Source organism: Cavia porcellus, unplaced genomic scaffold (assembly GCF_034190915.1).
Source record: "Cavia porcellus strain 051 isolate PalLab524CR breed Dunkin Hartley unplaced genomic scaffold, mCavPor4.1 scaffold_7, whole genome shotgun sequence".
Taxonomy (NCBI): Eukaryota; Metazoa; Chordata; class Mammalia; order Rodentia; family Caviidae; genus Cavia; species Cavia porcellus.
The window spans coordinates 63,300,367-63,325,998 of record NW_026947490.1 but is presented as its reverse complement, the minus strand read 5'-3'; the positions used below and the strand labels follow the sequence as shown (position 1 = coordinate 63,325,998).

General features: G+C 36.5%; 1 protein-coding gene across 2 annotated transcripts in view; it reads left to right on the top strand.

The window, feature by feature from the left end:
• Nucleotides 1-21,825, top strand: part of Rab18 (RAB18, member RAS oncogene family) — a 38,518-nt gene extending 16,693 nt beyond the window's left edge. The window contains exons 3-7 of one of the 2 annotated variants that reach the window (XM_005003229.4): nucleotides 3,233-3,294; nucleotides 15,759-15,831; nucleotides 17,757-17,875; nucleotides 17,959-18,025; nucleotides 20,556-21,825. In XM_005003229.4, the coding sequence (XP_005003286.1) occupies nucleotides 3,233-3,294; nucleotides 15,759-15,831; nucleotides 17,757-17,875; nucleotides 17,959-18,025; nucleotides 20,556-20,731 (497 nt within the window). In that variant the 3' untranslated portion in view covers nucleotides 20,732-21,825. The remainder of the gene's footprint in view (nucleotides 1-3,232; nucleotides 3,295-15,758; nucleotides 15,832-17,756; nucleotides 17,876-17,958; nucleotides 18,026-20,555) is intronic. The other variant, XM_005003230.4, reaches the window with a different exon arrangement.
• The last annotated feature ends 3,807 nt before the right edge of the window (nucleotides 21,826-25,632 follow it).

Here is a 25,632-nt window from a genome sequence, read left to right as displayed (position 1 = left end):
GGTTATAGGTGATCACTGACTAGGTTATATAAAATTAATATTATTTTTCAGGATAAGTTGAGCACAATGCATAGGCAAGGAGTTCCCTTTTATATTAAGTGGCTTACATTCAGGATCTGAGTCCATGACAATGAGTACTCTAAATAATAATGTGCTAAGAGAACCTCTGAAAACAGTCATGATCCCCAGGCAGAAAAGAAGGTTCTTTTCTGGGGCTGGAGATTTAGCTCAGCGGCATAAGTGCCTGTCTTGCAAGCAGGCAGTCGTGAGTTCAATCCCCGGTACCGATAAAAAGGAAAAAGACCAAAAAAAAAAAAAAAAAACTCTTTTCTCTGTGTGTTTTTTTTTCTATTATTTCAGTATTTATTTTTAATTTTTTTTTTAAATTTTATTTAAGGAGAAAAAAGAAAAAACAAAAAAGGTACAGGTTATACAGAATTTTGGAAAAAAATAGTAGGAAATCACTAGTTAATTACATATTGTCATCTTAGAAATAGTTCAAGTTACAAAATTAAAGCATATAGAGGGGACTTTCAAACTGTGAGACTGGAAACAGTTTTGTTCAATGATCCAATAAAACTCAGTAATACGGTTATCTATCTTATACACTTAAATATATATGCAGTTATATCCTTTAGAGCACTTTCTTTTCCTTTCTTTTGTACAATGACAATTATACATTTTGTGTTTTATTACTCCCACAGTTCTTATTACTTTTTTTTTTTTTTGAAGAAAGTAAAACTAAATGTGACATAGCAGGACAGAGTCAGTCAAATCAAAAGGCTGGACATAATACATAATATAAAAACAAAATGCAAGATGATCAACAATGGTTACCATAATGCCTCTTGTTATCTTAAAAAGAACTGCCTATATCATCAGTTATAATAAAATTGAACAAAACAGTAAAGAATAAGACCAATAAAACCAAAACATTGGAGACCTTAGAGGACTTCAAAAGAAGATAATAGTCAACCAGAATGAGTGTCATAATGAATCTTATTGTCTTCATAGTTGTTGCCTATACTTTTGAACTCGGTACTATCAAGCAAAACAGAATAGAGGAAAATCAGTCAAAACAAGATGGTGAGAGCAATACAGGATTTCAAATCAAGTTAATAGGAAATCACAGTGGGTTACTATAACATATCCTGCTATTTTTTATTTATTTTTCCCTTAATTAAAAGGATAAAAATGAAAAAGTAGATAATAAAAAGGAGATAGAGATAAAAAAAGAGGGCATAACAACAAAACAGCACAGGTCAAAACGTAGCCATTTAAGCAAAATAGTGTTTTACCACAAGATAATCTCGACATAAAAGTAGTTATCATAGTGTCTCTTCCTTTAAAATCTTTGGGTATAACTTCGTATACTGTAGCATCAAACATATTATGACAATGTAAAACCATTCAAGAGAATGATAGTATTACAGGGTATTTAGAATCAACTAACAGAAAATGAACAATGGTTTCTGTATAATCTCCTTGTCTATAAAAGTTTTTGTTTATATTATCACATATAATAAAATCCAATAAGATACAATAGGTTAAAACCAATGGAGACCGAAGAACAAAAGCTTGATGGGACTTCAAAACAAGAGAATATTAAATTAGCACTACCTATTATGATGTCTTGTTTTCTCCAAATGGGTGTTCCTACCATCCAACCTTCTCTGCCTCATTTCTGTTGAGCTCTTTTTCTGTCATTAGTTGTCAGTTTGTCTTCTTCATTTCATTTTCTGCTCCATTCATTGTGGCCTCTCTGCCACTGTTTCTGGAATCTTGATATTTTTCATTTTTAGAATATCCTGTAGTAATCTCTGTAGAGTTGAATTGGTGTTTGCAAATTCCCCTAGTTCCTCTTTATCCTGAAAGCACCGTGTTTTTCCATCAATTTCTAGGGACAGTTGTGCAGACTATATCAATCTTGGCTGGAGGTTATTATCTTTCAAAGCTTGAATTATTTCCCCCCACGTTCTTCGTGATTTGATGATTTGTGCTGAGAAGTCTGCTGTAATTCTGATGGGTGTTTCCTTGTAAGTGATCTGTTTCTTGTCTCTGACGGCTTTTAATATTCTGTTCTTATATTGGATTTCTGGAATTTTGATTATTATATACCTGGGTGTAGCTCTGTTTGGGTTGTAGGTGGTTGGGGTCCTGTATGCCTCATACATCTGAGTATCTTTACCTTTTGCTAAATTAGAAAAATTCTCCTGGATTATTTCTGTGAATAGCTTTTGTAGTTCATTTGTTTGTGTCCCTACTTCTTCTTTTATGTTCTTAATTCTTAAGTTATAGATCCTCTTATCCTCTTCTAGCCTTTGTATTATTGCTGTTTGTTTTCTTGTTATTTTTAAGAAGTTTTTCATTTCATGCTCTCACCTTACAAATCTGTCCTCCAGTTCTAATAATCTATCCTTAGTTTCTTTCAAGCTGTTATGCCAACTTTCGATAAAGTTTTTAGTTTCCTGGTAATCTCTTTGAACCTGCTTCACATATTCTGTTTTCTCCATTTTCTCCATCAAACAATTCTCCCCTCTTTTTCTGTTCTTCCATTCCACCATCTGCCAGTCCCGCTCTCAACGCCGTTTGGTTTGCAGATTCCCACTCTCAGAGCTTTCGCGCATCTCTCTCCCTGCCGTGCCGATTGGGACGCAGCAGCGGCAGCAGGAAATTCAAATCGCAGCTTCCAATGGCGTGGGCTCCAGCTTCCTCAATGAGATTTTATCTGTACGTGTTATAGCATCAGGATTGCATTTCCAGTTGGTTTCTCTCAGCTTAGTTCGTTCCTGGGTCGGCAGGGTACATCTTGCGTCAGTTAGGACTCCTCACACGGCACTGCTTCTGGATTCTAAGCTGGTAATCTCAGAGAGCCTCTGTGGCTGCTGTTATTTTTCTGCCATGTTCTCCCGGCACTCTTTTCTGTGTTAGCACCATAATTTGAGCTTTGATTTTTAGTATGTACATCATCACCTTAAATTGAGTTTTACTTTTTCTTTTTGTAAGAAGTAGAGGTATTTGTTTAAATTCCAAACCATTTGATTTTCCTTTTACCTGATTAAATCCTGAGCTACGGATATTAGGTGGTACTTTTTCTTTTATCTGCCAGAATTCCAAGGATTTGGGTTGTGAATTTTGAGTATTTGATAAACTAGCTTTTCTGTTTTTTGGTTTTCTTGATAATGAATTTTAAAAATACTGGATGACTTATCAAAATTTTCATTTCTTCAAGGTGTTGACTTCAAAGTGAAAACAATTTCAGTGGATGGAAATAAGGCTAAACTTGCAATATGGGTAAGCGTTTCATAAGCATTAAACTTGTACTTTTTATGAAAGTAGAAAGTGATTTATTTAGTGTTGCAGATGTGAACAAAGAACTTGTATTAAATACTTTTGGGATACTTGATGCCTGTTAAGAGACACATTATATGGTTATACATGTCTTTGAGTGGGTAAATAGGCAAAACTTGTTTAACTTTTTGAAATGTATTTTGTTTTATTTAAGTTTTTGAAATGTATTTTCCTTTCAGAATATTTTTAAAACTAGAGAATTAAAAAATATCACAGTCTGCTAGAGAGAATAATTGGTGGTAGATATGTTTGTTCTATTAGAGTTTTACAAAGACCATCTGAACCAATACTGAATTGTTGAGGAAACAGAAAGGAAGTGATGATTAGGGAAAGAATGATTTTTCTGCTTTGTTAGTATAAATATTTATGCAATTTGAGTTTGCCAACTTTGGATTTGTTTTTTAGTACTTTGTCTTGTCTTATTGCTTTTTATTTCCTTGCAAATCCTACAGTTCTGATCTACGTTACTCTGCAAACTACACTTAAATCATGCTGGTACTGAATAAGGTGGCATCAAATGTCAACATCAAGGGGCTGGGGATTTAGCTCAGCGGCATAAGCACCTGCCTTGCAAGCAGGTGGTCGTGAGTTCGATCCCCGGTACCGATAAAAATGAAAAAGACAAAAAAAAAAAAAAGGTTTCAAATGTCAACATCAAGAGGCTTAGTGTCTGTCTCTGAGTTCCTCTAAATATGATCGCTAATGTATAAATATTTATAAAAATATATACCTAATTTTTGCATGTGCTGTGATTAGATATGTATCTTTTTTTTAATTGGTACCGGGGATCGAACTCATGACCACACACTTGCAAGGCAGGTGCTTATGTCGCTGATCTAAATCCCCAGTCCCTAAATATATATCTCATAATATGATAAATATTAGAACTGTTCAGCAGTCATCAAATGAAGATATACTTCTGCATGGTGGCTAAATGCTAGATGCTTCCTGTTCATCAGTAAGTGGAAGCCATAGTGTCCATGAATTATATAATGATAATTCCCAAGTTGTTCGAGCTAAGTTTAAACTTGTGATCATCCTCCTGAGCCTCCTAGAGTGCTTGGATTATGGGCTTAGGCTAGCATGCCTACCTAACGTGTCATGTTTTAAATGATTATTAATTTACTTGCCCCTCCCACTTAACATCAACCAGAATAGTAATATCAGAAAACAGTTTGGAAAATGTTGGACTAGGCAATAGTAAAATATATTGAACAGTTTAAGAATGTCAGGTTTTGTACCAAAGCGGAGGCCTGGTTTTCCTCACTTTCCTTGTTACTGCTTTGTGAAATACACAAATTAGAGTAGGAACTGAGGTTTAATGGTTGCAGTGACATTTTTCTTTTAAGTTTACTCGTTAACTGCTTGCCTGTTGAAAATTCTGGTGGGTACTAGTGATGAGCCATCTGTACCCTAAGCTTACATTTTTCCCAAAAGAAAGGTTTCCTTGAACTATAAGAATAATACTGGCTTATTCTGTAAAGGATAATTGAGACAGAAAGAAAGCAGTGGAGAAAACATTTGTCTTTAAGAAGTGTCTGTTTGCAGTCTCTCTGTTTGAATGTCCACTTTGTATTCTTTGATACTGTGATTTGAGCAACTATTTTCAAGATGATAATATGTAAGCTATTAACAGGTGATTTCTTACTGCTTTTTTTTTTGTAGTTCTGTATTATGTGTACCCTTACACCGCTTTGTTTTGTTCTGTGTTTTTCTCTTTTTCCTCTTAAATAAAATTTAAAAAAAAAAGTGTCTGCTTTTTAGTAAATATTCTTTAAGATGTTTAGGTGCATGATACATACTGTTAGACATAGGTGTGTGTATATATACAGTCTTCTGAAACTGGGATCAATTCACAAAATGTGCACATTTTTTGGTGTCAATGACTAACAGATATTATCAGTTTAAATGGCTACCTGGTATTCCTTTTATGACTGTATGGTAATTGAATCAACTCTTGGAGAAAGAAACTTAAATTGATACTAGTTTTTCACAAAACTAAGCAGTACTCCAGTGAGCATCCTGATTGTACACCTGTGGACAATTGTGTAATTCCCTAGGATGTAAACCCAGAAGTAAAGAATGAGGATTAATATTGATACACATCCAGAAGCCTTGTTTTTCAGTTTTTACTTCCACCAGATATTTTTCATATTCTCTTTTATTTTTCGGAGAGGGTATTGGGAATCCAGTCCAGGACCTCACCTTGCAGTACAGGTGCTGTGCTGCTGAACTGTGTCCCTGGCCCTCATATTCTCTTACACATTTTAATTGGTGTAGAAGTTAGTGTTACATGTCGTTTCCATTGTTACCTTCTGAGTGACACTTTTTTACTTATACTGTGTACATATCTTTGTTCATTTTGTTTATTTGAAACTGGGAATGAAACACAGGACCTTGTGTTTTCCAGGCAGGTGCTTATGCCTCTGAGCTCTATCTCTGGTTCCTGTGTGCATATCTTTTTAGTTTTTATCATGTATTTATTGATCACATTAAAATTATTTTTAATATATTTTGCTTATTAATATATTAACATGCATCTTTTTCATGAGTAAAGTCTATAATAAAAATACCAGCTTTGTCATATGCTACATTTTCCCACACCTACATTCATCTTTAAAATCATTAGTCTTGGGATCATCTATGTAGAGAATCATGTCATCTGCAAATAATGATAGTTATATATATCTTCCTTTCCTATATTTATTCCTTTTCCTTCTTTTGTCTAATTGCTCTGGCTAATGTTTCTAAAACTGTATTGAATAGGAATGTGATAGTAGACATTTTTGTGTTATTCCTGTTTTAGAGTGTAGGCTTTGAGGTTTTTTTTTTTTTTTTTTTTTTTTTTTTTTTTGGTACCTGGGTTTGAACTCATGATCTCTTACTAACCAGTCAAGTGCTTAAGCCACTGAGTCAAATCCCTGTCCCCTAAGCTTTGAGTTTTTGTTCATTTAATATGATGTTGGCTGTTGGTTGGTCATAGATGGCTTTAATCAGATTGAAATAAAGACCTTCTATTCTAAGTTTCTGTAGAGTTTCTATCATGAATGGGTGTTGGACTTTGTCAAATGCTTTTTCTGCATTGGGATGATTTTTGTCCGTGGCTGTGTTGATATGGTGTAATTACATTTATTGATTTACATGTGTGGAACCATCCCTGCATTCCTGGGATGAATTCTACTTTTTCATGGTGTATATAATCTTGTTGATAATTTGCTGCCATTCTTTTTGCCAGTATCTTATTGAGGATTTTGTATATATTTTCATTAGAGAGATTGGCTTGTGGTTCTCTTTCTTGGATGGACCCTTCTCTGGTTTTGGTGTCAAGAGTAATACAGGGAATAAGGTTGCTTTCAATTTCATTAAAAATTTTAAAGAGTAATGGCATTAGATCTTCTCTAAATTTCTTAGAGAATTCAGCCATGAATCCGTCAAGTCCAGGGCCTTTCTTTGTTGGTTTTAATTACATCTGAAGTTTCATTGACTAATACTGGTTTATTTAGAATTTTCATGTCTTCTTGATTCATCTTCAGTAATTCATATGTATCCAGGAATCTGTCCATTTCTTCTGTGTCTTCCATCTTATTAGAATAAAGGTTTTTGAAATAGGTATTAATAATCTTACAGGTGTCTGTAGGATCTGTTGTTAGTTCACTGTTTTCATTGTTAATTGCATTATTTGAGTCCTTTTTTGTTAAGATTGGCTGAGGGTTTATCAATTTTATTTAGTCTTTCAAAGAACTAACTCTTCAATTCATTAATTCTTTATATTGTTCTCTTAGTCTCAATTGCATTAATTTCTGCTCAGATCTTTATAATTTCCTCCCTCATAGAAACAGACTTGTTCTTCTCTTTCAGAAGACTCAAAATCTAATAATCAAATTCAGTTATATGAAGTCAACACTCAAAAATCAGTAGCATTCCTATATACAAGTAACAGACTTATTGAGAGAGAAATTAAGGAAACCATGTCTTTCACAATAACATCAAAAAAGAGAAATACTTAAGAATCAATCTAACAAAGGAAGTAAAAGTTCTTTACATTGAAAATATCCTAAAAAAGGAGATCAGGGCTGGTGATTTAGCTCAGCAGCAAAGGCGCCTGCCTTGCAAGCAGGCAGTCCTGAGTTTGGTCCCCAGTACCAGTTAAAAAAAAAAAAAGAGAGAGAGATCAAAGGCAAAATCAGAAAGTAGAAAGCTATCCCTTGCTCTTGAGTCAGAAGGACCAAGCTACGAAAAATGTCCATATTCTCAACATTGTTACAATTTAATGCAATTTCAATTAAAATATCATTAGCATCCTTCACAGAACTAGAAAAATCATTCCTAAAATTCATTTGGAACCAAAAGAGACATAAAATAGTAAAGCATTTCTGGGCAACAAAGACTAGGTAGAGGACATCACAGGCCCTGACTTGAAATTACACTACAGTGTGGTTTGAGGTTGGCTTACCGTTAAGGTGGCTATATGCATTTGCTGTGTTTTCCTGATATATGAGTATTTACTGCTGTAAATTTTCCTCTGAAGACTGCTTTCATTATGTCCCACAAGTTCTGGTGTGTTGTATTGTCATTATCATTCAACTATAAAAACTGTTTGGTTTCTTCTTTAATTTCATCTGTGACTCATTGGTTGTTCAGTAGGGTGCTATTTAATTTCCATGTGTTTATGAAGTTCTTGTGTTTTCTTTTGCCATGGATTTCCAGTTTCATTGCTCTGTGGTCTGATAGTATGCATGGGAAAATTTCAGTTCCTTTGCATTTAATTAAGCATGTTGGGTGAGCCAGTATATGATCTGTTTTGGAGAATGTTCTGCTGTCCCATGTGCTGCTGAGAAGAATATGTATTCTGATATTGTAAGTGGAACTCTCTATAGACATTTACTAGGTCCTTTTGTTCTAAAGCTTGATTTAGTTCTAATATTTTATTATTGATTTTTTTTGTGTAACTAATACTATCTTTTTGTGACTGTGGGGTTAAGTTTAGGGCTTATTTGATTTTTCATGTCCGCTAGTAATTATTTTATATAGTGGGTTACACTGATATTGCTGCATGTATGTTTATGATTGTTTTCTCAAGACTGCTGTAGATTGTTCTCTTTAGGAAGTTGTAATGACCTTCTTTATCTCTCTTAATCAGTCTTGGCTTATAATTCACTTTGTCTGCAATTAGAATAGTTTTTTCCTGCTTTTATCGGGGTTCCTGTTGCATGGAGTATTGTTTTCCATCCTTTGATTTTCAGTCTGTAAATTTCTTTTTTAATTAAATGTGTTTCCAGTATGCAGATTATTGTTGGATCTTGGGTCTTGATCCATTCTGTCAGTCTGTGTCTAATTGATGAATTGAGATCATTAACATTGATGATTATAACTGATACGTATTGACTTATCCTTGTCATGTTATTTTCCTGTGGCTCCCTCTAATTATTTGCCTTCCCTGGTGGATTCTTTCTGTTGGGGTTTGTGGAGCTGTAGTCTTTATTATCTCTTTCTAGAATGTCCTTCAGAGCATCTTATAGCGCTGATTTGGTGATCATAAATTTCCTCAGGTGTTCTGTCATGAAAGTATCTTATTTCTCCATCAGATCCATCAGTTTTGAAAGATGGTTTTGCAAGGTACATCAGTCTGTGTTGAAAGCTGTTTTCCTGTAGAACTTGAAATACTTCACTCTGTGCAGTCCTTGACTTGAGAGTTTGTGGTGAGAAGTCAGCCCTGATTCTGGTGGGCTTTCCTTTATAGGTGTTTTGTTTCTTTTTTTTACAGCTTTTAGGAGTCTGTTCTTGTATGGAATTTTAGGAATGTTGAGTCTGGTGTGCCTGGCTGTAGATTTTTTTTTTTTTTTTTTTTTTTTTTTTTTTTTTTTGGTGTCAGGGATAGAACTCAAGACCTTGCGCTTGCTAGGCAGGCACTCACACCACAAAGCTATATCCCCAGCCCCTGTAGATTTTTTTTGGATCATGGCTAATTGGAGTACTATATGTCTTGTTTATCAGTGTGTCAGATTCTTTTTCTTTACCAGGAAAGGTTTCTGCTATGATGTTTGAACATTTTTAATGTCATTTGTGGGATCTTCTGCTTTTTCATTGATTCCAAACAACCTTCAATTACTCGCCTCATCTAGCCGCTGCTGGGTTGATTTCTCATGGTCCCTTGCTGCTTTTGAGAAATCTTTCTTTTCCTGGTCTTGTCCTCATGTTGGCCTAATCTGCTTCAAATATTTTCAGCAAAGTTTTTATTCTCCTGGATATCTGCTTGAATCTGCTTTATGGATTCCATTTCTCTCCTATGCTGTGCTTCCATAATTTTCTGAAACTTGCCTGTGTTTTGTGTGTATCTACTCTAACATTGGTATATTTTAGTGGTCTCTGTGGTTGTCTGAGGGATTATTTCTGATTCCTTTTTTCCCATGTCCTTATTTAAGTGCTTTGTTGTTACCACTCAGAGAGTCCTGTTAATCACCTTTTGGGTTGTCCCACCTCATTGTCCCTGGATTTGCCTGTGGTGGGCTGGATTTCTGGGATTGCATTTTGCTTAGATGTCTTATTTTATTTCCTCTCTTTATTTAGTTTAATTCCTGGAGTGATGCTTGGAAGTTCCCTATGGTGGGTTGCCTTATTGCTAGTATTTAGGATCCTTAGGTGATAACTACTTCTCTGAGGTATCTTCCTGGTGTTGCTGAATTTTGGATTTTGAGTCTGTTGGAAGATCTTACCTCTTCAGTTTGTTGGAGATGAGAATTTGTTGCTTGTTTGCCCAGTTCATGGTTCTTTGGTATGGTGGCACAGTGTTTTTTGTGACCCTTGTCAATCTCAGTCAGTCATGAAATACCAGGACCAACAGCTGTTTTGAACAGTTATGTCAATTTTGACTATGAGAGGTACCAATAGCATCAAACACATCCTAGAAAACAACAAACTGAGCTAAGCCTTGATTTTCTACTTTTAACTGTATGAGTAGATTTGTGATTATATAACAGAATATAAAACAAACCAGAAAATTATATGCAGACTATAAGTCCTTAGTGTCAATTTTGCCCTCGGGGTTAAAATTTAAAATAGATTAAAGACAACATAGAGAAATGGAAGAAGAGGAAGAGATTAGAAGTAAGGTTGGAAGACAAAGGAGAATCACACCAATTTTGGGAAACTGCTGCAGAAGACTGAAGGAAAGAGAGATGGAAGAGATAAAAGGAAGAACAGAACAGAACCACACCCACAAAGAGTCTAGGAACCACATTCACACTCATACAGAAACAGTGAAGGAAGAAGAGAAAAAGAGTAACTGTCCACTTTGAAGGTTCTCTCTGATTTTACTAGTAGACACCTTATGAAGACAAGAGTCCCACATTGTGCTGCTCTATCTCAGCAAGCCAGCAGTTGCTTTTTGGCGGGATAGTGCATAACCTCAGCAGGCTGCCCTGAGAGCAGGCACTTTGGGCTCACCATTGCCCGAGCAGCTTTGCTGGTCTTAGCCCAGCAGGAACCTCTGCTAGATGGAGCCGGCAGCAGTTCTGGTTTCTGAGCTCAGCTAGCCTGTCTCCAAGATGGCTCCTGGCCAATTGCTCTCTCCTACTGGAGGACTAATGTCCACTGCTGCCCTCTACTGCTGTATCTCTCTGCAGGGGCCTCTGGAGTCACCAGCCATCAGTGTGACCATGACTGTGCGTTCACAGATTTGAACCTCTCCTGTCGTGCATGAGTCCCATCTTAGGGAGAAGGTGCCATTGGCTACCACTGACTTCTGCATTCAAGTTTTTTTTTTTTCACACTCTCTCTGGGCTTCATTTTGCACATCAAACCCTTCTGGGTCCAGGGGACCCACTTTATTTCCCATTGTCTCTTCCTTACAATGTTATATTCCAGTATCTGGATGGCGACTCTCTGAGAGACTGTTTTCTCTGCTGCTATCTTTGGTCTCAGTTGAGACCATATTCTTACGTGAAATACATCAGACACACACATTTAAATATGACAGTCTCTGATGTGAGAACAATGCAAGTTAAATAAGGACCAGACTGGAGGATAGATACTGTGAAATAGTATAGAAACGTTCAAATGTGAAGAGGCACAAGGGAGGTGTGGCGGGGAAAGGAAGAAAGGGAAAAGAAGAAGAACATAAAGATAAAATGGAAAGAAATCTTTGTAAATAAAGGGAAGGAGGCAGAAGGGCGGGGAGGGGAATGGGAAAAAATAAGAACTGTGTATATTGTGTCCAGGTACGAGTTCCACAAGAGTGCGATCATTGCTGTATCTAAAACTGTACCAGTAAAAACTGCATTAAGGATAAAAATCATGAATCTTAATATTGGGTTATATTCTTAGGCATAAGTGTGATACTGACTCTGTCATATGACCTGGATTCTTTCTTTCTCCCAGCTTGTTACATACACTCAAATCTTACTAAAGATGAAAGACAGGATGTTTTTGCCATACCAAGACTTTAGTAGGTATATGGTCAAATAATTTATTTTCTTCATGACTGATAGTTTATTTTCTTCACACCCTATTTTAGGAATGCCTTTCCATTGACTATTAGAAATATATGAATCTATAGTTCTCCAATCCCATGGTTTTATTTACAGATATACAGTGAGTTCTCACCTTGCAGCTTCAGGGATCAATCAAATAGTTACATGTACTTCCGCCTCCACTGTGTACGCTAAGTGCGTGCTCCTGATGTCTGAGGTTTTTGTTGGATTGCCTCCCCTTACACCATTGTCTTACTTGCACTCCTTTCGTTTTATTTAGCCTTTCAAGATCTTAGCCTTTGATTTATCCATTGTGTCTTTAATAACTTTTCCTGTCTTTACCTCATCAGAAGATAAAAACACAGCTTAGAGACAAAGGTGTGCTTCATTGGTCTTACAAAGATACTATAACACTTACATATCCCTGATTTTAAAAACAGACAAGCAAAAGCTCGGCTTCTGACTGTTCAGTATGTAGTTAGATAAATCCTGATCCAGTGCTTTTGTAACAGGGTCTTGTCCTTTGCCCAAGTATTATTTTAACATTTTTGTTAGTAAACGGAAGATGTCAAGACTGTCTTGTAAATAGTCACATGTAAGATGTCAGAGTCATGTGTAATGTTTGAACATTGGAACATTTCATGGTATTGTCTTTACTTTTAAAATATTAGGTTATATGGCTATCTTAATTGGAAATGCAGTTCTAATTTTTATTTTGTGTTTCTTCATGGCAGTTTTTGAAGTTGATCTCAGTGAAGACTTGATAAAGTTCATTCAACAGTTCATTCAAATATTCACTTTCTGCCACTGGAAGTCCATTCACTAGAGAGTTATGGACAGAATTCCTTACATCAAAAGAGTGGCTCTTTTCCTATCATAACAAAAAGATTTTAGAACTGCATTATTTTCATACTTGCTTCTTGCCTAAAATTATTTATTAGGAAAATGAAACTTCCATTTATGGAAAAATAGCTAAGTTTTAAATTTCCAAATTTTCTGTTCCAAAACCGAGTCTTATCTTTTAAATACAGCCTTTTCTTTCTCTTAAGATTGTAGTACTGATTTAAATGGTTAGCATGATGGAATTCCAAGAGTTACAGTGTATACTGAGTACAGTGAATGTTGTTAACTTATGATGTTTGCATATAAGTAAATTTCTGAGGTATATAGCCTTTTAGAACATAATTTTTATTTAGGTTTTTTGTTTGTTTTTTGCTTTTTTGCAGTAGGGTCTTGCTAGGTAGTTCAAGGTAGCCTTAGTCTCACTATGTACTGCAGGCTGACCTCAACCATACAATGACCATCCAACTTCAGCCTCCTGAGTACTGGTATTACATGTGTGTGCCCCCACACCCAGCTGTTTAGTTTTTATGAATGAGATTTTCTCAAGTAGCTACTAAACTGAGGCTGTGAACACTTGGAGTGTGTATATGTAACTATACCTCTCTCTGTATATAACCCAAGTGCATGCACTCCCAATTGTTTTCTAAAGTGACGGTATAAACATAGAAATTGCATCATTATGATTTGCCTTGAATTTTTCCTATAAAATTAAGTTTTGGTCCCTTGATCATAGTGATAAAAAAAAACTGTTGGGGATCCATGTGAGATTTTATTAGTGATTATTAAATCAAAATATCAACGTGTATCATGTCATCAAAATTATGGTTGGCTTAGATGATAAGTCTGCTTTATGTAGTTTTATTTTATTGTTCCTGAAAATGTGGGTAAATATGCACATTGAATAACTTTAATATCAGAAGCAGGTTTTATAAGAAAATTTTTGTAAACAGAGAAACCATTTTTATGTTGTATATGTATCTGTTTAGAAAGTTTAATCTTAACTGTTATTTTACTTAATCATGGTAACCAAGAGAACTAGTTTCTACAGAGATGAGGATCTGGAAGCAAAACAATTGGCATTTATAACTTTACTTGTATGAGAAACTCACAGTACTGTATAACTAAGGAGAAAAATGGGACAGAGATATTAGGAAGTAGAATTTGTTCAAATGGGAAGAGAAAAAAGAGACGGCAGAGGAGGAAAGAGAAAGGGTATTGAAAGAAAAAAGAATGAAAAAAAATAAAAGTAGAGCTTTTGTAAATTTGGAAGGAAAGAAGCGTTGGAGGGAGGAGGAGAGAGAAAGAGGATATAAGATTTAAGAATGTGATCATTATGTACTGAAAAATTAAAATGATGTTTTTAAAAATGAAATAAAAACATGCTTCTCCAAAGAGTTAAAAAAAAAAAAACTCTGCATTCATGGAAGTTTATCTGTGGAAGAGTGGATGATGTTTAAAGTGGTTTATGTGGAAAGTTATTTGCTAAGAATATAGCTCAGCAGCAAACTGAGCTTGGATATAGCCGCCTGGCAAGTGCAAGATTGTGAGTTTGATCCCTGGTGAAAAAGAAAAAAAAAGAAAGAAAATATTTTCCTTTTGTTTCTGGGACTGTAAATTTCCTCAAATATTCTGTTGTCTTATAACAGTCTCTCTTTCAGCCAGCCAAAGACATTCTGTTACTGAAACCGCCTCCAGTCTTAAAACTCTCTTAGGTTTATATATTTCACTGCTTGTCCTGTAGCAAAACTCAAATTTATCACAGTGAGACCCAATAACTAACTTGCGGTTTGATATGTGTCTTTACTTTCTTTCAGATTATTTTCAGCCAACTGCAAGCTTTTTCTTTTTTCTTTAAGAGAAAGTCTTGCTGTGTAGTTCAGTGGGCTTGAATTTACCATGTAGCTCAGGTGATCCTCTTGCCTCAGCTGTCTGAGTTCTGGGATTATAAGCATGGGCTGCCATGGCAGCATTGCAAAGTTTTTCTTAAAGTGCCACATGGTAATGAAAGTCCAACCCTACATCAAGCCATAGGGTAATATGTAAATGGGCCAGACTTTGTTTAATACATTCTTACATAATAAAAGAGATGGTGAGCTAAGGTTGGCAGCTCACCACCTGCTGCTTTGTATAACCTCAGGGACTCTGAAGCTGCAGCCCAATAGTGAGGTAGAAAGCCCACAGAAGGAAATAGGCCTGGAAGATTGGGTTTGAGAGATTAGTTCTTCCTTCCCGGTCAGGTTTGGAACAACTATCATATAGCAAGAATTGCTCTGTGGACCAGAGTTCAGAACAGTGAGACCCCGTCTCCTGTCAAATTTGTGTTTCTAATGTAGTACATCCTTTGTAATTCATGATCCCTACTACAAGTCAGAAAAATATAAGGAGTGGTTTACTACTACTCATTTTCCTTTAAAAAAAAAAAAAAAACATGAAAATCCTTATACAAACCCAATCTAAAAGTTCCTTACTTGAAATAAGATACCTCTGTATGTTTCTCTTTAAATCTGTGGTTCCCAGCTTTGATTCAACATTAGAATAATTTGGAAAGTTATTTTAATTTGCATTTTTGGCTGGGATGTGGTGACTCACACCTGTAGTCCCAGCACTCCACTAGGTTGAGGCAGTAGGATCATTTCGAGTGTGAGGCCAGCCTGGGCTACAAAATGAGTTCAAGGCCAGCCTGAACTGCACAGTGAAACTCTGCCTCAAAAATGAATAAACACATACATACATACATACATACATACATACATACATAAATAAATAAATAAATAAAATACATTTATTTGCATTCTGTTAAGTCATAGTCTTGGGGGGTTGGACACAAAGATGCCCAAAGGGTTTGGTTTTGCAACAAGAGAACTATGGCTTTCAATGAAGTTTTGTGTTTGATAAATTGTTAATCCAAAATGCCAGAAAACCTTAACAATCACTGTATTTTATAGAGCTAAGTCAGTATTTATTTATTGTGCTTCATTGTAATATTTGTCTGAGCTGTTTAATTAGCTTGTGCATTGATAGTATATTTAATAATGCTGTTTGGCTTTCTAAGTCCATCATTTTATGTCTTTTTTTAAAAATAATTGTCCCTTCTAGGATACTGCTGGTCAAGAGAGGTTTCGAACATTAACTCCCAGCTACTATAGAGGTGCACAGGGTGTTATATTAGGTAAGTTTTTACTTACATATGCTGTATTCTACAGTAGTATTTATTGGGGTTTGCTTTTTATTTCCCTAGTCTAGGGAAGATAATAATTTTTTTTTTTTAAATTCTCCTTTACGAGTTGAGCATGGTAGCACATTCCATTTGGGAGGCTGAGGCAAGAGAATCATTTGCAAATTCGAGACCATCCTGGGCTACAAAGTAAGCTCAAGGGTAGCCTGAACTGCATAGTGAGACCTTGTCTTGAAAAGACAAAAATAAAAAGATAAATAAATTCTCCTTTATAGGTCTTTTATATAACTTACAGTTATATTGAATTCATTTTTTCTTAATAGATACTAAAACTTTTAAAATTTTGTTCAAGTCTTTGCATAGCAATTAAAAAATAAGATAAAATCACATTCTTTGACTAAAAGTACATGTTAATGAGGATGTAACTGACATTGTGCCCATATGTGTTGGTCTGCCTTGGATTATTCCCAAGCACTGATCTGTATACATCAGTGAATTAACATTGGCTTCCATGTTTAAAGGGAGGATATTTGTTGCTTAGTAGAACATGTTCTATCAGTTGTGATTATGAAAGAAAGCACAGAGCTGGGGAGAGAGCTCAGTGGCACAGCGCCTGCCTGGCAAAAACCTGGTAAGTACAAGGTCCTGAGTTCATTTCCTGGTACCAAAAAAAGAGAAGACAACAATGATGATAAAGGTGTGAGGGGAGGGATGATGAAGACGAAGAAGAGGAGGAGCAAGAGGAGAAGAAAGCACACACCTGCCTATAATCTCAATACTTGGGAGGCTGAGGCAGGAGGATAACCTCAAATTTGAGGCCATCCTGGACTACATAGTTGGAGGTCAGCACAGCAAGACACTGTCTCAAAACCAAAAACAAACAGAAAAAGCACAAGGGCTGGAGATACTAGCTCAGTGGCAAGAGTACCTGCCTGGAAAGTGCAAAGTCATGAGTTTGATCCCCAGTACCAAAAAAAAAAAAAAAATGTACAACACACTTAACAGTTATAGTCAAACAAAATTGAAGACTGCATATGGGTTCTCAGTGTGATTTGGGAAAAAGTTCTTAGCTACATGTTCCTGGGAAACTGTTATCTTTAGTTACTTTTCCCATTTTTGAGACAAAATACTCAACACCCAAGATGGAGTAAAGGTTAATCTAGCTCACAGTTTGTAGAGGTTTCATTCTGTAATCAGCTGATTGCAAGGCAGGGTGGCACATGGCAGAGGGGCAGCAGGTCGTGGTGGCAAAGGACAAAAAGCAACGAGAGGGGCAAGCCCCCTCTGTCCCTTATACTGTGTGCGGCTGCCTGCCCCAGGGTGAGTATGGCACTCACAGCCTTCGTCCCAGTACTGGACCATGAATCAGTCGCAAGCTGTGGATTCAGCCGTCTCTGAAAAGCCCACCCCTCACGACTGCATGAGGCTTTGGGGGGACATCTAGACACAAACTGTAACAACTGTTAGAAAACGATTTAAATTAGTAGCCTTCTGTGTAAAATTAATAAGGTGAAAGAGATAATAGAGAAGGCACTCAAGATCCCATTCACTGACTGTACTGTACTTTTATCAAAGTGTGTTTAGGTTTATATAAAAGAATTGGACCTAAACGCTCATATTTAGACAGAGTTCCTTTAATTATTATGAACAGGAACACTATTGTTTTGGGAAATTGGTTTCAGTTGCCAGACAAGTATATAATTTCATTTCAATTACCACATGTGTTAATGAGATTGAAATGTGTTACATGTGCCTTTTGAACCCTTGTTTCATCCATATGCATCCGTATGGTCATTATTAGGCACTGAAGACCTAACAGGAAAGATTTGGCAATGGTGGTGTTAGCTTCCAGCTACATGTCAGAAATATGATGTTATTGCCTCTTTTTAGTGCTTAATGAATGACTGCTTGTGTTTCAGTTTATGATGTCACAAGAAGAGACACCTTTGTTAAGCTGGATAATTGGTTGAATGAGTTGGAAACATACTGTACAAGAAATGACATAGTAAACATGCTAGTTGGAAATAAAATCGATAAGGTAAGAAGGCAGACACTTGGAATTTTTATTCTGTATTTTAGTAGCTTTTCTTCATCATGTTTATCATCATGTTTATCTTTTAGGAAAATCGTGAAGTTGATAGAAATGAAGGCCTGAAATTTGCACGAAAACATTCCATGTTATTTATAGGTAAGCATGTTACTGAATGTCTGTCCTTTCATTATTAATAAGGATTCATTTATTTATTTAGAGACAATCTTGATCAAATGTAAGCCGAGGCTGCCTGAAACTCAGCAATCCTCCTACCTCAGCCTCCTGAGTGCTGGGCTTACAAGTTTGTACCACCATGCCCAGCTTAACAGGAATTTTTGAAAAGAGTGTTTTTAAAATTTTGAGGTGTGATTTTGTTTCTTTGTTTTGGTACCAGGAATCAAACTCAGGACCTTGCACTTGCCAGGCTGGCACTTGTGCCACTGAGCTGTGTCCCTGATGACGAGCTGTGATTGAAAAGAACAGTGCATGCTTAAAAATTGATTCCAGTAAAAGATACGTTGCCTTTAATTACCCTTGTAATGCTGCCCCTCACTTGAGGAGCACTAATCCCTTTTGTTTTTGCTACTTTCTGAGGTAGTCTGGACACACTCTTTCATGTTTCAAGCTGCACATTTGTGGCTGCCTTGATGTGCAGTATGTCCAGTATGTTTACTTTCATGGTCATTTTGACTCGGAAGGAGAACCAGAAATGAGTGGCGTGCCAGACCCGGGCTGCTTGGAGGAGGACTTGCCATCGCGTTTTACGCATCTGCCTCTCCGCAGATGGCACTCAGCAGCAGCATTTGCAGTTTGTGATCCACCTTGTAAAAGACTTACAGAACAGCTTCAGAAAGTGACAGAATTATAGGATAAGTATGTTCAGAGTAAGCAGGAATATGTTGAAGGAGATTAATGCCAATATGTTTTCCACTGTAAAACATTTAAAATTTAAACATTCACTGTGTATTTTGATCATGCTTTATTATATTTATGATGCAGGACATACTTGTGTTCAATTGATAGTTCTCTTATGCTGCAAAAGACTATAAAATGAGATCTCTTTCTTCCTGTGAAAATGGGATCTTATTCCCTGGAAGTATATAGAGCCATTAAATCATCCCTCTCGGAATAGGTGGCATTTGGTAAAGTTGGCTTCTGATGCTACAGCTCTGCCATGCCTGGCTGTTTGTTGGAAATGCTTCACCTTAGGCCCTGCCCTGCATTTTCTGAGTTAGAGAATCAACAGTTTTGAAAAGAACTTGCTCATGAACACTGATGGAGATGGTGGAGTAGGGGTTGGCAGCCTGAATCAGATCTGGCTTCCTGTTCATTCAAACTGCTGTGTCCACTCATTTATGCTCATTTATCACAGAGGCCCTGTGTCCCTCAAGTATTTGTTAGCTGGCCCTTTACAGAGAAAGTTTGCAAACCCCTCATCTAGAAAAGTGAGCTAGTTGTATCAAAATCATTTGGGAGCTTTTAAAAATTACAAGTCATTACGCCTTATCATGGATCTGAAATGCAGTATATTAGAAGTAAGTAGTGCTGTGGAGAAAAGAAAGCCTTGTAAGGGAGAGGGAGTCCCTGGACAGGAGCCAAGAACAAAGGTTCTTTAAGGCAGTGCCACTCAGGCAGCCCTCAGGCCTGTAAGGCATAAAGGAATTAGGCCTCCTTTACACCCTTTCCAGGGCGAGGGAATAGCAAACATGATGGAAGGACAAGATTAATGTCTAAGGAATGAAAAGAAAGCTTGTGGACTAGACACAGTGCATGTCGGGAGGAGAAGGCCGGTGATGGCGGGAGATGGGACCTCACAGGAGTGTGTAAAGAGGTGGCTTTGTTCTGGGTGAGGTGGAGAGCAGTGGTGATGCGATCTGGTCTGCTGTGAAAGTCCATTTGTGCAGAATATGCTGTTGAGAAGTGGGAGCAAGAGACCAGTTCTGTCTTCTCTCTCTTCTCTTTCCCTCCATTCCCTTTCTTTCCTCCCCTCTCCTTTTCCTTTCTCTGTCTTGCTCCTTCTTTAGCTGTCTCCCACTGGTGAGATCCTGTCCCAGAATACAAAAAAGGTCTGAGAGGTAGCTTAGTGCAGAGGCCCTGGGTTCGATTCCCAGTGTAGTTACTGTCAAAGAAAGTGCGCATCAGCAGCTGAGATGGAAGAGTAGTGAGACAGAGAAGTACAATTAAGTCACTTCTGACAGGGAGAGGACACTGAAGAGATGGGGGGGGCGAAGCTGTGCTCACGAAGTGAGGTCACCATTGTATTCTTTTTATTGAGCCACCTCTAGATAATTGTTTGTGCACACAGAATAATCAGGTTAATCATTTAAGTTGGAGTGTGAATATCATTATTGTATTTCACCATTTTAAAATGAAAAAGTATCTGTTTCAGGAGCTCATTTTAAGAGTTAAAGCCTAAAGAAATAACTTTGACATACCATTTGAGTATGGTTTTACAGGTTACAATTCTCTTCCCAAATGTTTGGCTCCCATGGTAGCACTCTAATGGATGAGATTTAAATAGCTCAATTTTAAGAGTTGAGAAATTAATATTCAACTTCTGAGAAGAAATCGCTGATACAGCTCTCAGCATATCATAGGCTGATATTTATACCATGAAAGTTTCTCAGGAAAACAGAGGAGTATGGTTGAAAAGTAATATTCTATGATCTTTTTCCTTGAATTTCAGAGGCAAGTGCAAAAACCTGTGATGGTGTACAATGTGCCTTTGAGGAACTTGTTGAAAAGATCATTCAGACCCCTGGACTGTGGGAGAGTGAGAACCAGAATAAAGGAGTCAAACTGTCACACATGGAAGAGAGCCACGGAGGAGGGGCCTGTGGTGGTTACTGTTCTGTGTTATAAACTCTGGGAAGCTCCATTTCTTGCGTATTTGATGAGATAGTGACATCTTTCTGTATATAAACTCCAACTGCTATTTTAGGGACCTTGCAGTTTGCACATAATTGTTTTGTATCATGGCAGTAAATACTTGCGAGAAATCCCACTCATCGGCTTTCCCAGGTAAAATGTTATGGTAAGCATGCGCAGTTTGTAGTCTGCAGTTTTTTATGTAACGTAAAATAGGTGTACCTTTATGAGTACATTTGATTTTATGATTTACATTTATCATGTAATTTTTTAAAAACACCCATAAAGCCTGCTTTTGGTCTCTTTTGCTTAAATACTCCTATTAATTACTGAATTACTTGGTATGTAGAATTCCTGGAACCTTTGGGAAATAAAGAGATACCACCAAGCCTGTCAGATTTCCTTTGAGGAGTAACAAAGAGCATGACTTCACCACTTTCTTCCTAGGATGTCTGAGATTCTCTTTTACTGCTAAGCAAAATCTCAGTACAGACTGTAGCTCAGGCCAATTCATAATTCACTTCCTCTTTGTTAAGATGATGCTTCCAAAATAGTGTTGGTATATTAAAGAAGTTTGGTATTACTTTTTAACTTATCTCATTGATTAGGTTGGTCGTTCGTAGTTTCAATCCTGTGATAAATATGTTGGATTCATGTTCCTTTGCGCAGTGTTTTTTAGTTACATGGTGTTTGGCAGGATGGCAATAAGATTTTTCCTCATTTTGGTTTCAGAACATGAGTAGTGCTGATTAAAACTCCTTTAGTACCTACCACTTCAAAAACCAACATCTTTTTCATGAATGTTGGTTGTGTATGTCCAGATCCCTTCATTGTAATTTGTGTGATGTTTATGAATATCTGTATCTTATGGCTTTCATAAATGGCTAGTTGATATTCAAAAACCTATTTCTGTGTTTTGAGGAGTGGGGAAAAAACACTAAATGGCAATTTGAGAAAGACATAGTCCTTCTGGATTCTAAGTGTGGGAAAATACTGTTGCAATGAAAATGTTGATAATTTACTGTAACAAGCAATCATTAGTTTCTCAAAACTAATAAATCTTTGCCACAGTATTGTTTTCTAACTTATTGCTATTGTACATGTGTGTTTTTTCATTCTTGTTATTTAATTTACTTTGGTTTCTGCTATTTTAAGTCTGTTTGTAAGTAATTGATCCTTCGAAGATGTCACCCACTCTTCAGTAAAAATAATTTCTTGGCACTTTATTTTCTATGTATAATTGCAAGTGATAAACATTTTTGTAGTCCTTTGCAGTATGTGTGTTAATAATTTTACTTGAAGTTGTTTTCTTTACAAAATACACATCTTCACATATGAAAACCTTACGCTCTACTGGGTTTATATTTGCTAGTCTACATTACATGTGAGTAAAGATTTTATCCATTGTGTATTTTGCAGTATTACCGAAAGGTAGCTAACATGTGCTTATGATTTGGTCCTGTTGCATTAAGCTTTAGATTGGTGTATTTATGTAGAGTTGTTTTGACAAAACTTTGCCATTACTTTTTGCTCCTTTGGTTATGTAGTAATCTTTGTGTACTTCGAATTATTGCTTGATTTGGTAGGATTTGGATACATACAGATCACTTGAATATAATTTCAAGAACTTTGTTTGGTTTATGTTGCAAACATTCATAGTTTTTGAATAAATATAGCTTGCTTTCCCAAGCTGCATTTGTGCATGGAAGTACTGTACATTTTCCTGTTACTGTCATCAGTTGAGGAACATTTAAGTGTCATGTTACTCAAATTATATTATGTGTCTTTCATTTTACTATTCTGTTGAAGCTTAGTGGAGGCTTTGTAAGCATTATATTTGTAATATCTAAAATCAGGTACTACCTACATTCCCGAGTGATTTTTAATTGTTTTCAGAATTATTTCAAGTATTCATAAAGAACCTTTTGTAAGTGTACAAGTAGAACAATTAGAGTATAGTATTTGAATATCAATGTAGATGTAAACAAATGATTTTTCAACTGATGAGTGCTGGTTAGCATTTATTGAAAGCTTCCTTGGTGCTAGGTACCATTCTGTGTACTAAATTACCACATTAAATATTACAGTAACTTAAAGACATTGGCACTCTGTTATGCTTATTTTAATGAAAAGGATAATGAAACAAGTATTTTAGGTAACTTCTCCAAGGTCATGTAACTAATCATTGTCTTAAGGTCAAGGCATTTACAGTCCTGGAGGCATACTCTTAATCATCCCCCCTTTACTTTTCAAATCTGTTTTATTTTAAAGAGAAAAATAAAGCAAAATGTTAAAACAATAATTAGGGGGTAACAATGGTATATGCATTGCACATTGTTATCTTCAGATCAGTTACTCAGAGTACATGATGTTTGCATGTAATCATCTGAACAGTACTAGCACAAATTCTTCTCTTTAATACAGTTAGCACTAGCTTCTTTCAACACAGCAAGAGTTCCCCTATTTCTTTATCACTCTTTTCTCCTGTGTAAGAGTATTTCAGATTTATTGATAGTAGGGTAACACCTGTTGATGTGAACCTACTGTGCAAGTCTTTTGGAGTAGATGCTTCTCTCAATTCTCAGAGAGGCATAAAAATCTCTGACATAGTAAAGGATCCACAGGGGCCTTGCAGCAACATACCTCCCTAATTGCTTTTGGATTGAAAACAGTCTACTTGAAATCAAAATCTGGGGAGCCTGTCTTACTTCAAATATTTTAATGTCATTCACAAGCTCATACTTCATTGACATTTCTGGTTGTAGTTTGTATATTCAAGAAATACACATGATTCTCTACCATGTGTGAGAGAAGACAGTCGTTCTTAACACTGGTTCTCTACCAAGTGTGCTTACAGGACAGTCGTTCTTAACACTGGTGCTTTAAAAAGCCCCAGTGTTTTAAAGCACAGCATGTGTGTGTGTGTGTGTCTGTGTGTGTCTGTGTGTGTCTGTGTATAGTATTTTACAAGTGACGTGGGACAGCTGGGTTTCTCAGTATTAAAGCATTACACTTCTAGTCATTGTGGTCCATTTCACCAATAAAACCGTAAGAACTTTTTATCCACATTTGTAGTTGGATAGTAGAATAACATTGAGTTACCTGAAGGCACTTGGTTGGTTCAACTCCAGTTCTGCCATGAGTAGTCAGCTGTCACCTTCACCCTGAGTTTTGTCTGAAGTATTGAGAGAACAGAATACATAGAATGAGACTAACTCAAAACTTGAAATAAGTAGTTATGTCTTTTCATTTTAGATGAGAGTATCTGTTAGTCAACTTTGATGTGGTTTTTAAAATTGTGTTTTTGTTGTAAGCTTACTGTGGTACTTAAGAACCAATAATACTTCTGTGTATGTCATCGTTTGCTTACCTGACGTTTGGTTGAGGCTGTTCAATGCACGTGCTTTAAAGCAGCAGTGAGAGCCTGCTCTGGCTTGCCTCCTTCCACTTCACATGTATATAGGTTCTTTTTTTTTTAACCTGATAAGCAGCAGACTCTAGTTTTATTTGTATTTCAACTACCAGTGAAATTGAGCCTTTGTGATGTCTTATTGGGCATTTGTATTTTAATCCCTGTTCATTTCCATTGTGGTAACTGTTAGCCTCTGTTTCTTTCTGTCACCAGGAGCCCACTACCCTTGTTGCCTTCTCATAGTCCCTTTTGCATCCCTGCAAAAGGGATGCAAAACATGCCTGTGCTCTGGTGGCATTGTTCTGCCCACCGCAGTCTGCATTGGCCAGGTTGCCTCTAGTAGTGTCTCCTTCCACAAGAGTAAGTGGTCAGTGAAGGGCAGCTAACGCAGTGTGCCAGTGAGATACGATCAGGTGTTTGCTGAGGATGTGTTGGGTGTAGAAAATCACCTTGCACATGGTATGTTTGAAGAGTAAGATTTCTTGCTGAAGCTAATTTTTCTAATAAAAAGAAATCAGCCTGAGGTTGTACCAAGCAAGAGGAGGTCTAAACTGGAAAACCCACTGCAGTCTGGAACCCCTGGATCAAATGAGAACCGAAGCGACACACATATCTGGATCTTCACTTATATAAACCAACAAGTTCATATTTTGTTCTGGCAATTTTAACCTGGAAGTGGGGAGGGGCTAAATCTACAGCATTTGTGAGTATATGTGTTCCGTTAACATTTTAGTAGGATTACTTCCATATATTTATGAATATATAGAAATTTGTGAGTCTCTATATGCTACTTTAAGACTCCTCAATTTTAGGGTCTTGTGTTCAGTTGTTTAAATCTCTTTTTCATTCAGTTGCTCCTGTCCTCCCCCCTGCCTAAAATGTCAGTCTCACAATCTGGCACCTGTACCCTCTCTCTCCATAGCCTCTAAGTATATGTGTGTAGATCCAGATGGATATATATTTATTTCACGTATAGTTAGAATTTTCATATTTTTAAAATTTTATTAAGTAATACATATTTGTCTGCATATTGCTTTTTTTTTTTTGCCTAATAATAAATTGTGAAACTCCCTCCAAAGACACTTACTATATACATGTAACATTTCTTTCTATAATATATTGTTAATATTCCATGATATGGGCCCGGGGTTTAGCTTAGCAGGACAAGTGCCTGCCTGGCAAGTATAAGATCATGAGTTCAATCACTGGTACCAAAAAAAATAAAAAAATTCCATTATATGAGTATACCATAGTTTATTTGCCATTTCTAGTAACTGATACTATCTTGTTACCATTTTTTGTCATTGCAGATAGTACCATAGTAAGTGTCCTTGTATGTGTTAGATCTCCATTGTAACTTGATATCTACGAGTGGGATCCATGGCTCAAAGAAAACGTGTTTTTAAATTTTGAGCTGGTGGCCATTGCCTGGGAGGCTGAGGTAGGAGGTAGGAGGATTACCCCAAATTCAAGACTGACCTAA